At 56.8% G+C, this 12,869-nt stretch overlaps 1 protein-coding gene across 2 annotated transcripts in view; it reads right to left on the minus strand.

Annotated features, from left to right (window-relative positions):
- Positions 1–4,965: 4,965 nt before the first annotated feature.
- KCNC4 (potassium voltage-gated channel subfamily C member 4) overlaps positions 4,966–12,869 on the minus strand; it is a 23,854-nt gene continuing 15,950 nt past the window's right edge. Inside the window, exons 3-4 of one of the 2 annotated variants that reach the window (XM_007449295.1) lie at positions 12,042–12,245; positions 4,966–6,119 (exon numbers count right to left, since the gene is read on the minus strand). In XM_007449295.1, coding sequence (XP_007449357.1) covers positions 6,058–6,119; positions 12,042–12,245 — 266 coding nt within the window. In that variant the 3' untranslated portion in view covers positions 4,966–6,057. The other variant, XM_007449296.1, reaches the window with a different exon arrangement.

Below are 12,869 nucleotides of genomic sequence, written 5' to 3' on the forward strand. Positions count from 1 at the left end.
GTGAGGTGCCAGCCGGAGACATTTGGGAGGGATAAGGGAGGACACAGTTGAGCACTTACTCATGCCAGGCCCACCTCTGCCCCTTCATTCATTCATAAAACATTTATTTCACACGGTGCTAGGCCCCAGATACTTACAGGAAGGCAGGCAATAGACAAATACAGTTACGAGGAAGAAAGTACCGTGAAAATAATGAGCAGCTGCAGTGACAGAAAACAACACAGAGGTAGTGGCAGGGGGCAGGGGGCGGGGGGGGGGGGGTGGGGGGGGGAATCACCAGGGAAGAGACACTTAAAGCCGGACCCAAAGAGTGAGAATTCAGCCAATCAAAGGGGTCGGGAGAGGTGGGGCACAGTGGTCCACATGAGAGAACAGCGTGTGTAAACTACTAAAGGGGGAAGAGGCTGGTACGTGTGAGAAAGTTTCCTGGGGGCAGAGGGAGGGGCAGGAATGATTTGCTGAGGCAGGAAGAGGCCTGATGAACAGCAGGGCCTTGAGGGCTCGCCCTTCTTTGAAGATGTTTGGATTTTATTCGAAATACAGTGGGAATCCAGCCACTGACGGTTTTAGGCAGGGGTAGCACGATCTGGTTTCTGTTTTAAGAAGCGCTCTCTGTCTGCTGGGCGGAGGCTTGGTGGTAGATGTCAGTGGGACCCAGGGAGACCAGGAAAGAGGAGATGAAGCCCACCTTCAGAGTTGGGAGGGGAGAGAGTGGGAGATGGAGAATGTGTGAAACACATTTCAGAGCTTGGAATGATAGAACTCGCTAATGGCTTGGAATGGGGGCGGGGTATTGTTAGATATTTTAATCTACTGGTCTTTTGGCCTACCTCCCCTATTAGAATGTAAGCTTCATGAGGGCAGGGATTCCATTGGTCTTGTTCATTATTGGTTCCCCAGGACAGAGTATAGGCATTTAATACAGATGTAATGCACAGCGAGTGAGCTGAATTAAGGAATGAGAGGGCGGGATTAATGATGACACCTCAGTTTCTGGCTCAGCCTCAGGGAGAGGAGCCACCCCCTCTCTCCACACCAGGTATTGCTGATTTAGGAAGCAGAGACCCTAAGTCAGCAAAAAGCAGAGCCCTGCAGTTCCAGGAGACTTTTATGGAATAGCCCTAGAAGTAGGTAAGTATGGCAGGCGGGGGCCCGACAGAGCTATGGGGAAAGGAGAGCCTTCCAGCACCAACAGCAGAAGGCCCCTCTGACCTGGAGCCACAGCTGTCCTCCTGGCTCCCTCTCAGCCCATGATGTTGTGTTCAAAGCCAACTGTGGTCTCCCAGGAGAGAGCAGGTCCCAGAACCCCTGGCAGCCCTCGCCGGCCTCTGGAACAATGCAGGCAGTTGCGGCATGGGTGTGCTTACCACAGCCTGAGGTGACTCAGCCCACTCGTGTGCCCCCTGTTGTGTGGGTACCAGGGTGGGCATGCTCAGGGGCCTGCAGCTGGGAGATGAAGGCGGGTGCTCACTGTGGTGATGCTGTTGGAGCCCCTGGGGGCTCTAGGGGTGGGCGCTGGGTGCGTGTCGTCAACACCGAGTCACTCTGGACTGGATGGATGCACCACAGATGCCGGTTTCTGCTCCAGCCTGTGCAGAGGGCCAGGGAAGAGGCAGACAGAGAGTCTTCTACCCTAGAGTTAAGGACTTTGAGGAAAATCATGCTGGGAAAGGAGCTTATCTGAGTCCTGTTCAGAAGACCTGGGTTCTGGACCTGTCCCCACCATTAACAGCTGTGTGGCCCCATGTAAGTCAGACCATCTTAGAACTGGAAGGGGCCTTCTAATTCCACCTTCCAGGCTGAGCAGAAATTCCTCCCACGAACCCCCGGCACACGATCGTTAGGGGTCTCTCTAAACTTCCAGGATGGGAGCTCCACTCCAGGACAGCCCATTCCTTCAGGAGTTTTGTTAGGAAGCCTCTCTTTTCCAAGAGGCCTGGAAGGGCCCAACACCAGAGGTTAACAGTGTCACCTCCAGGGAGGACAGTGGGATTGAGGGGGGTGATGAGGCTTCCCTGTTGATTTGGTTTGGGATGCTTTCAGTACCACGTGTTAACTTTGTAATGGCAAAAGGAAAACAACAAAAAAGTCAGGTTTTTCTCGATTTGAAGCCAATCTGCCTTCCTAACGTTTCCACCTGCTGGTTCCAGGTCTGCTCTCTGGGATCAGAGAATAAGCTAAACCTACTTCCCCTCTGATACCCTTCAAATACGTGAACTTGATCCCCATCAAATTTCCAAGAAGCCATTTCCAGGTTGAGCTGCTCCTCACGTAACTTGGTTTCCAGACCAGTCCCCATGCGAGTACCTCCCTTCTGAGCATCAGAAAATAAAACTCAGTGAGTTGCAGAAGGATGGAACCAATCACTCCTTCAGTTGGGTGTCACCTTCTGCTAATTAATTAACGAGGCTGAGAAGACATCTCCCTTTTCTGTGTGCGTGTGGCGGCATGATCAAATCACTTACTTCCTCAAGCCTTGATTTTCTTACCTATAAAAGGGGAAAACAATACCTTTGCTATGAGAATCAATAGAGGTTCAGGAAATGAAAAACATTAAAAAGCACAAATCTATACTTTAGGTATGATGACCTAGAAGCCTCATTCCATTTAGACAGCAGCTAAGTGTAGGGCTCAAAGAGCCAGATGGCTTGGGTTCAAATCCCAGCTTTACCGATTATTGGCTGTGTGACCTTGGAGAAATGACCTAACATTGTTGTGCTACAGTTTTCTCCTCTGAAACAAGGATGATGATAACACCAAGCTCAGAATGGGTGTTCAGAAGCATTAGATGTATTGCCTGGCACTTAGTAAAGGTTAGCTGTTTGGTATTATCACCCCGACTCTTATTCCTTCACAGGGAGATAAGGGGCTCACCGAAACGAGGCGAATTCATGGCACCTATCTGAAACGTGAGGCCAATCAAACCAAACCGGTCATTTGTCATTGGAGAGAGTTGCTCCCCCAGCCAAATATTTGTAAACAATGTTTTGTGCTAGGCGCTGTGCTAAGGGTGTCACAGGCCCTGCCTCACTGAACTCTCCCAGTAGCTTCATGAGGTAGATACCATTATTGCTCCCATTTTACAGATGAGGAAATAGAGGTTCACACAGATTAATTAACTTACCCAAAGTCACATAATCAGGAAGTGAAGGAGCCATGAGTCAGACTCCCAGAGTCAGTCTCCATCACTATAGCATCCTGCTCTTTTAACCAGCTCCCTAGTTTGGGTCCCACTCCAGCTTTGGGGACCAGAGGGAGCCAGAGCCTTTGCTTCCTTGACAGCATTGCCTGCTGTTTCTGTGAGGTGGGGAGGAGGGGCGGTCCCCTGCTTCTCTCACTGAACTCTGCCCTCCTGCACACTGCCCCCTCCCCCTTCCCCTCCAGGGGTCTGAGGGTGTCACCGGGGACCCCAACTGCATCTCCTTGGGTCCCCTCAAGGGGGGACCCATTGGTACCCTTGGGCTGCCTGCTGGGTTCTCAGCCCCTGACCATGAAACGGTTCCACATTGATCAACAACAACAACAAAAAAAGTAAAAGAAAAAGAAAAAAACCCCAAAATGCCCAAACACCATTTTGGACATGGGCCCTGTTGCGAAATATCATTATGGAGTCAGCAGTGCATCCCATCCCCTTATTGCCAGGACAAGCTTCTCTGAGGCGAGGCTGGCTGCAAATGGCTTTTTCTCCTGTCTGGGGGGAGCCGGAGCCTCTACTTGCCCTCCACTGCTGGAGGAGAGATTTTATCTTTAATTGACAACTGGCTGCCTGCCATCCATCGCCTTGCCTCTGCTGGCCCAGGATCCAAGCGCGATTTTCTCTTTGCTTCAGGGACAGGCTTCCCCTTACTTCTCCCCTCCCCTCAGCCCTGCCGTCCTCACCCGCTGCTCCCTGGTGTGCTCTTGTCCTTTCCTGGTGTGACTGGACCAGGCAATCTCAGAAATCTGGGGAGAAAAGCTGAGAGCAACAGGAAACAGGTGAGGAGGGAGCTAACACTTACTGTGCATCTACTGCACGCCACATGCAGACAGATGACACTGGGCCAGGCCTTTACACTCACTGGCTCTGAGACAGGGGCTATCATTATCCCCATCCTACAGGCAGGGAAACTGAGGTTTGGCAAGTTGCCCCAAGTTACCCAGCTAGCAAGTGGCAGATCAAGACCCTGAACTGAGGCCCCTTTGACGCTAAGTTTACACCTGGGATAAAGAGTAAAGAGAGCACACATGTGCCCGGGCCTGGCTACATAATCCGCGGAGCCCAATGCAAAATGAAAACACAGGGCCCTTCTTCAATGATTATCAGTAACTTCGAAGCGGCAACAGCTGAGCATTGAGTCGGTTGTGGGCCCCTCTGAGTGACTGCACAGGTGGCATGGCCCTGAAGCCAGCCCTGCTCATTCCCCTGTGTGAGTGTGAGAGGGACAACAGCGAGGGATGACGTCTGAGCATCACTCACCCCCCCCCGCCAATCCTATCTAGGCCCAGGACCATTCACTCCCCAGCCCTAAGTGGTCCCAGTTGTGCTCCCAGCCCCTTGTCAGCCTCAGTTCATCAGCCATCCATCCAGTCATCACAACGACTTCGGCATCCCCAGGGCCTTGGCCAACATAGAACTGGTGCAATTTCAGGGAAGAGAAGATGCCCCCTGCAAAACAAGCAGGAATACAGTGGAACCCCCTAAACAAACAACAGTCTCTTCTTCCATGTTACTGCTGGGGGTGGGGGTGGGGCGGTGGCAGCAGTGGAGATCACTGCCCAGAAGCCCGGGGTCCCAGGTTAGTCCTCTTGGCGTGACCTTGGCCAGATCACTTTTCATCTCGAGCATTCATGTCTGGCTCTAAATGCAGGGGTTGGGCTGCACTGGTGATTCCCGGTGGGGGCGGGTTAGGAGTGCGTTGCATTTCTCAGGTGTTGATGGGGGGAAGCCCGGGGAAGTCCCCACAGATACAGAAAGGAGAGGCGGAGGCAGTCACTCACACAGCGAGCATGGCAGGACGCTCCAGATGTCTTTATTGGGGTTGAGCACAGCATGACAGTCAAAGGCATGCAGACAGGGCGGCAGGGCCCAGCCTAGGCATGCCTCAGACACACGAGGGGACAGCTTTAGAAAAGGACGACCAACACCAGGGAGGGGCAGGGCGGGCTGGGAGTGGGGAGGGAGGGCCGATGCAGGGGCAGAGGCCAAGGTCGAAGGGGGGACCTGGCCTCGGCTATTGCACGCATACTCTGGCCACCAGCCAGGAAGGACTGTATTGCCACTGGTCTCCGCTCGCCCGCAGCATTCCCTTCTCGGACCCCTGAGCCAGATGGGCAGACAGACCCCTTCCCTGCCCGTCCGCCCAGCAGCATCTTTGGAAGCAAACGGACGAAGGCGACAGAACAAAAAACCAGAAATAAAAAAAGACAAAACACCCCCTCAGTCAAGGACACAGGGAAGGTGGAGAGAGGAGTGGAAGAAGGTGCAGAGGAGCCCCGGGAAGTCCCCCAACAACTGGGGCGTGGGGTGGGAGGTAGAGCCCCAATCTGGGATGGGCTGAGGCTAGTGGAGCAGTGACCCCAGGGGGCACCTGGCCTTCCACAGGCCTCTGGCCCACAGGGGAAACACTCCCAAGAGGGAGAGTCTAGCCAGGGACCACCCAGCTGGACTGCCAGTTCCCAGGTACACTTTTCCTGGGATATTCACACACACATATTCAGCAGAAACAAGGAATCAGTGAAGGGGAAGGGAGTGAGGGTGGGGGTGGGGCGAGGGCCTGGGGAGACACAGCCTAACGAAGAAGACAGACCACCAAGAGCACATGCACTACACACAGTAGTATAGTATGTATGAATATAGACACTATATGTGCATATATATCTCTTCAATGTACAACAGAACAAGAACATCAGACCCAATGGCTCTGGGCCCCGAGGGTCACGTGGGAGGGTTCCCATCAGTCCTGTGCAATCAAGGTTATCTGAGCCTTTCCCAGCGAAAGATTCTTGCCTGGGTTCCAGAGTTGCCCTAAGCCTCTGGCTTTCTGTCTGTCTGCCTGTCTCTCTCACGTTGGTGCCGCTTTAAGAGAGGGTGAGGACTTCAGCCTGGGCATAGTTGGACGAGAGGGCATCTTGGCAGGTCTCTGTGTTTAAAGAGCACAGGTGTGAGACACTTGGACACACACGTTCGGCTCAACATTGCCTTCTTGGGGGAGGTGGTGGGTAAGGAGTTCAGCAAAAGAAAGGGAGAAACAAAGAATGAGATGTTAGAAGGAAGGCAGCTGCTGACCTATAGGCGGTAGGTTGAGGAGTAGGCCAGGAGCGGAGCTGGAGCGGGGCCCAGAGCTAAGGGTCCAGGAAGAGTGGGGACAGGAAGGAAAGGGGGTGAGCCCTTCATCACCCCTCTGCCAACCCAGCACTGGGCCACGGTGACCCATAGGTGATGTTACAGCTTATCTCCATGCCTGTTAGGTAATGAGCTCCAGGAACCAGGAGACCTCAGGTCCTCAAAGCTGCAGTGCGGTGGGAAAAGGGACCACAGCTCTGCAGCCTGGCATGGAGGCAGTGGGAGAGGTTCCTGGCAGGGTGGTGGCTCACAGCCCACAGGCCAACACCTGGGCTGCTGCCTGCCCAGCCTGTGCTCCCCCCTGACATAGGTCCATCTGCCATTACCACCTGGGGCTAGTCCATTGTCCCAGGGAGCTGGTGGGGAAGGCTCCTGAGTGTGCTGCCGTGTCATGCCCAGTCCCCTTCCTCAGTCTGGCAGGAACAGTGTCCCAGCAGCTGGAGGGTGAATGCTGAAGGGGAAGGTCAGGAAGGATGACTGTGCCCATCTCAGGAGAGACAGCAGGAAACCCAACCCCTCAGCGAGCCCTTCTCGGCATCTCCTCCTCAGCCTGGGACGGCAGTGGCCTGGGCCTTCCCTCCCCCTACCTTCTCAACTGGGGCACAGGTAGGGCAGGCAGGAGGCTGCTGTGGGGGCAGGCATTATGCCAGAGAAGGCGATGCTCTCTGGCCAGGGCAGAGGAGGCCCTCGTCTTCCAGGAAGCTCTGTGAAAGGGCAGCCAGAGCTGTTATGCAGCCTCCCCTCTGACTCCCATGCAGTCTGGGCTCTGGGCTGAACAGGTACTTTCCCCTCTGGCTCCAGCTCCCAGCCACCCCTCTCAGAAGCCCTGGGGGCTGAGAAGTGGCCTCTAGGGTTGTCAGCAGCCCTGGTACAAACTGGAGGGGTAACGACTCCTAACCAGGCTGCTTCCCTGCTCTACGGGTAGCGGCTGGGCCCCAGCTGCAGGGGAAAGGCTGTTAGAAGCCAAAGTAATGGGTGGAGGTCCAGGTCCAGATCCAAGGTAAAGCAAACTGCACTCTCAGATTGTGGGTGGGAGGGAGAGCCCTCTCCTGAGGCAGCCACCTCCCCAGGCAGGGCCTGGTGTACACTGGGGTTCTGTAAACTCCAGGGCTCACTTTGCCCTTTCCGAGGGCCCTGAGAGGAGCTGGGGCAGGCAGCCTACTCAGCTCTCCCGTCAGCTCACACTCAATCCTGTGTCAACCCTACAGAAGCCAGAGAGACAGGAGGGGTGTGTGGGAGCCCACCTCCCAAGGCACTAGGGGCTCCAGCCTGGCACTCCTGCATCATGTCGCCCAGAGACATCTGTGCCCACCATGGGGGTGCCGTGAGCATGCCCGTCCCTGTGGGAGGGAAGAGAGGGAAGGAGGCGGTGGGTGCCGTGGAAACTTGGGCTCCTGACAACTTGAGGGCTGCCACAGAAATAGCCGCCTCGGTTCCCTGAACCAGAAAGGCAAGTGAGAGGAGAAAATAGCTGTGGTGCCCATGCTACACCGGACACCCAGCTCGTTGTGTCCGTGTCAGAGCCAGAACCCCTGCACCAGGGAGCCCGGCAGGAGCAGGACCGAACCCATCCTCCCAGAAGAGAAGCTGGGTTCTCAGACTGGGCTGGAAGGGTAGAAGGTGCCCTGCTCCCATCCTGCTCTCCAGGGCTTCCCTGTCCGTGTCCCCTTCTGAGGGGCAGTGGCATGGATGCCCCTGTATCTTCTCAGCTCTTCTCGTCACTCTGAGAGCAAGCAGGAGGCAGGCCCCACAGACCACAGCAGGGCTGGGGGAGCCGAGGACCCACCTTGAACAGACTTTTCTGGAAGGGATACTCCTGTGTCTGCCCAAGGCTGAAGAAGGTACTGAAATGGGGATGTTCCTGGAACAGGCTCTTCATCACCCCTGCAACCCCATGAAACGGTCTGACCTTTCCGCCCAGCTCACCTTTTGGGGTGGCCTCCAGAGTCCCCAGCCTCCTGCCAAGTCCCAAAATGCTGTCTGGCGGTACCTATCCCTGCCCACTCTGGAAGGAGCAGACATGGACCTTCCTTAGTCATTCTCTCGACAAAGTTGCATAATCTGACTCTAAAAATTGCCAGGCACATGGCTCCGCTGTCAGGTCTAATTCCCATCAGGTGAAACAGGCAACGTCTTGGCTGAGGTGTTCCGAGTTCCTGGGCTGAGGAGGTCCTGGAGAGCCTGGCTGGTGCGCTGGGGAGGGGCCCCCTGCGGCTCGGCCCACCCTGGGCGCGGCAGGCTGCCCGTCAGGGAGCTGGTGGGGGCAGGATGGCTTCAGTCCCTACACTTCCCCTCAACTGCCCCTGCCCAGGGTGCACCCCTGCTCACTCAATGACTCACAGACCTGTTGTGCTCCCTGGCTCGTTAGGTAAATGAATACACTTAATTATAGAAATTAGATGAGTCTCCGGTTCTGGCAGCGATACAGAGCACAGAGGCTGGGTGGGAGCGGCAGGTGACTCAGAGGCAGGGCTGGGAGCTGGAGGGAGCAGCAGAGGAAGAATTGTCGGGGAAGCAGCGTGGCAAGTGATACTGCAGCTCGGGGTGCAGATGGGATGCTGGGCTCCGCTGCTGGGCGCCACCCTGAGAGGAGGACATCCCCGCGCCTCCGCAGCCAATCCTGGGGCTCTGACTCTAGGAACGCCCACCTGCACCCCATGGCAGGGCTGGGGAACATCAGGTGGCACCGCTCCCCCAAGGAGTCAAGCCCTCACACACTGGCAGAGATGCCCCAGGGGACAGCCTTATTCCTGGCCGGTCTGGGTGTGGGATTGACAGACAGACAGACAGAGATGTTCAGTTGCAGGCTGTTTGGTTACTGGTTGAAGGCCCCGAGGGATGGAAATGCATTTGCTGTGATCTAGGTGGGACCCTGCGGGGGAGGCAGGGCCCAGAGACACAGTCCTGGGGGTGACAGCACCCTCAGCTCAGGACGGGAGCGAGCGGGATAGAAGGCCTGCAAGTAATCTCTCCCTCACTCTCAGGTCCCAGAGCTGGACATTTTGGGGAGCTGGGTGCTGTGGAGGAGAGGCCTGGGGGCCTGAATTCTCCTGCATCCTGCCTGGCTTCCGCAGGCCCCAGGAGGAACGAGGGCTGGAGGCATGTGAGTATGCCTGTTTGGGCACGTGCGCCCAGGGGCGGGGTGAGCCAAGGGTGCAGCTATGGGGCTGAGTGTCCAGGGGGTGGGCTGGTGAGGGGGTGGAAGGGGTGGGCGAGCAGGAGCTTTCTTGGAGGGTAGGGTGAGCTGTACCGCGATGCCAGTTGAGATAGCCCCAGACTGGTTCCAGCAGCTCCTGCTGTGCTGTTTAGACTCCGGGACTTTTCACAGCCTTGGTGAAGAAAAGGCACGTGGGTCAGAGGGGCACAGCTCCTTGCCTGAGATGCTCCATGGGATCCACGTTCCAGGGACCCTGCAGGGCGGGCAGCCCCGGGACTGGGTGGAAGGGTCTGGTCCCCCTGGGAAAGGCTCCCTGAGTTTCTCTGGTCTCTGGATGGACCCCTGGGCCCCACACTCAGCTGACCTTTGCCCTATCATTGTCTCCAGGTAGGTTTCCCTCCAGTTGCATGAAGCCCCTACAGCCCTCAGTACCCTCCTTGCTCAACCCTAAGACGCCCTAATTAGCATTCACCACTTTCCTTCCAGGGAGTTTACCTTCAGTCACATGCACCTACAGGGTCACATGGGGTCTGTGCTGGTGGCCGGAGGAGGCCTGGGCCCACTCACTCCTGGGCCTGAATGTAGCCCAAGTGCAGAGACGTGTGGCGTGGTCTGGCACAGGGAAAGTTGCCGAGCGCGCACTGGGAGTTTGGCGATGCTAACTGCCACGCTTGCTTAGCAGGGCCTGTTTCCCAGCAACCCACCTGTTCCCTCTCGAAGGTCACTCTAATTGGCTGAGCTACATGCTTGTTGCCAAGAAGCAGTGTGGAGGCATCTTGAAAATAGAGCAGCCGGGCCCCACAAGCAGCCAGAGAGATACGACGTGGTGGGACGCAGGCTCCCCAGCCCCATGCGTGCACACAACACAGTCTCCTCCTCAGTTGGGACCTGTTCCCCAGGCCCTCACGGTCCCTGCTCTGACTTGCAATCTCACAGCCTCCTGCGCACCACTCCTTCCACTGAGCCCCTCACCACTCTGGATGCAAACAGGGGTGATCAGGACTCAGTTCTGTTTGCTCAAGTCCTACATAGGGGGTGGGGTCCCCTTCACCCCACCTTCTACACCATCCACTTAGCATGCTCCAGCCAGAGCAAGACTCTGGGTCTGAACTAGGACACAGTGGAAGCCACAGCACGTTTGGGGTGGGGGCAGGAGGGAGAGGCACATCCAGAGCCCAAGGAGTGGGCTATACACAGAGGCCAGGGGTGACCAGAAGAACACAGAAGAGGGTGTCAGAAGTCTGAACACCGTCCATCTGCAGCCCTTTAGCTGAGCCTCCGGGCCACCTCCAGGTTCCAGGTTGCTGCTCCTGCTTCCGCCACCCAATAGGACACGTGCCCAGCAAAGCAGGACGCATACCTCTCAGGTCTTGGTTAGGGTCAGGGTGCCCTGGGGATCCCTTGGGGACAGTGGCGCTGAGCAAGCCACAGGGAAAGGGCCTGGGAAGGTATCCCTGGAGGCTGCCTGGGCTGGGCAGGCCAAGGGACATCCCTGGGGGGACAGAGACATCACAGGCTATTCCTACAGCAGCCACTGCCCCTGCCTCACTCAACCTGCCTTTGGTCTGGGGTTTGGGGATGGTGGGAAGCGGCGGCGGGGTGTTGGGCTGAAAGAAGGTTAGTTAAGAAGTGGCCTGCAAACCCAGGGAAGGGCTTTTTCCAGGGAGAGTTGGGGTTTATCCTGAAACTAGGCAGGCTGTTTAGAGAGATCAGGTCACAGGGACAAGGCAGGAAAAGCAAAAAAGTGACGAGGAGCTGGACAGAAGGGACACTTGGCCTTGAGAGCCCTGGCTCTCAGCCACGACTGGCTCTCAACCATCCCTAATCATTTCAGTCCCACTTTTTCAGGCCAGGAATCCCTAGCTCCACTGACCAGCTTCTGCATGGGGTCTGCTGATGGCATTTCAGCCTTCCCTTGAACTCGCCAAAGCCTTCAGAACACACTTCAGAGGGGACCCACTCTCCCTGTCCACCCCTCCCCCTGGTCACCCTTCTGGCTCTACCCAGAGTGAACAGTCCCATCTCAGGGGCTTGCAGATTTGGGCTGCAGAACCCCCAGTGCAGGACGGAGGAGGTGGGGCCTGAGCCAGGCTCTCTGAAGACCTCATACCAGCACCCCATTCTTACCCTGACTCCTGAGTGTGTTGGCATCTCCCAGGACTACTTACTTGGGGAAGCCTGAGCTGTGTTTAAGGGAGGCCTAGGGGAAGGCTGGCAATGGCCATGAGGAGCCAGGCCTGAAGACCACTGCAGGAACCAGAGGAAGAGAGGCAATAAAATGGAGGGGGCAGCAGGAGCCTTGATCTGGGGTCCCCTCACCCTCTAGCACTTGTCTTCCCCATGGGCACCCAGGGGGCTCTGTATCTTCTGGGGATGCTGCAGGCCTTTCTAATCCGGGAACTGGAATATCAGGGGACCCATCCTAAAAGCGAGGGCACATCCGAGGCAGAGGAGATGGTGTCCATGGCCTCAGAGGAGGAGGGGACCTCAAGCTCCATGGGGGACACTGGGGAGACTCAGCTCCGTGGGGGATACCCCCCTGCCCAGCCTGGGGAGCCATACCTTTCCGGACACTACCATCGGCGCAGGCAAAGTCCCCAGCGCTGAGCAGGAAACAGGCAGCTGCCTTCTTGTTTCTGTCTCGGGTGCCAGAGCGTCGCAGGGCCCGGCGCTCCTCCGGGGTGCGGGCGGGGGCCAGGGGCTGGGTGAGGCCGGCTCCCTCCTCGTCTGACAGCACCGCGCTGGCATCACCGTTCTGCTTGGAGTCTAAAGGGGCAGACAGAAGGACGGCTGCATGAGGGCTGATCCCAGACCTAAAGCATTACTTACCCAACCGGAGGGGAGAGTGTTGCCAGAGCCAGGGACTGGGTCTGGTCCTGGGGGGGCAGGGGACAGGTTGCGGGCTTCCCTCCCAGCCTTGGCTAGGGCCACAGATACCCTAGAAGCAGGGATTCCCCAAGTTGGCCCTTTAAGATCAGTCCAGGGCAGGCAGCAGAGTCGGCTTCTTCCTTGGGTCTGGCTCAGGCTGACACGCGGATGAGTTTGCATTCCCTAGGAGAATGCCTGGCTTGTTGGGGTGAGGGGTAGCACTGCCAGGGTTAAACTGTTAGTGTGGCTTCTGCAGCTGTCTTCCTGGACCACCCGAAGGCACTTATTCTTGTTCACCAGGCATCCAAGCCAGAGTCAGTGCCTGAAGGATTTAAAGCCCTGTGCTCTCGGGGCTCCCCTGTGTCTGGGGAGGACCCCGAGGGGAAGAGGCTCCAATTCAGCTCCTACTGCTGTGGGCTCTAGTCCCAACCCTGCTCTGCCAGGCACGCAGCAGCACAGATGAAGCTGAGCCCTGGGACCTGGAGAAGGGGTGCTCCTTGGTCTGAAGGCAGTGGCCAGGAA

This window comes from Lipotes vexillifer, unplaced genomic scaffold, assembly GCF_000442215.2.
Source record: "Lipotes vexillifer unplaced genomic scaffold, Lipotes_vexillifer_v1.1 scaffold393, whole genome shotgun sequence".
NCBI lineage: Eukaryota > Metazoa > Chordata > Mammalia > Artiodactyla > Lipotidae > Lipotes > Lipotes vexillifer.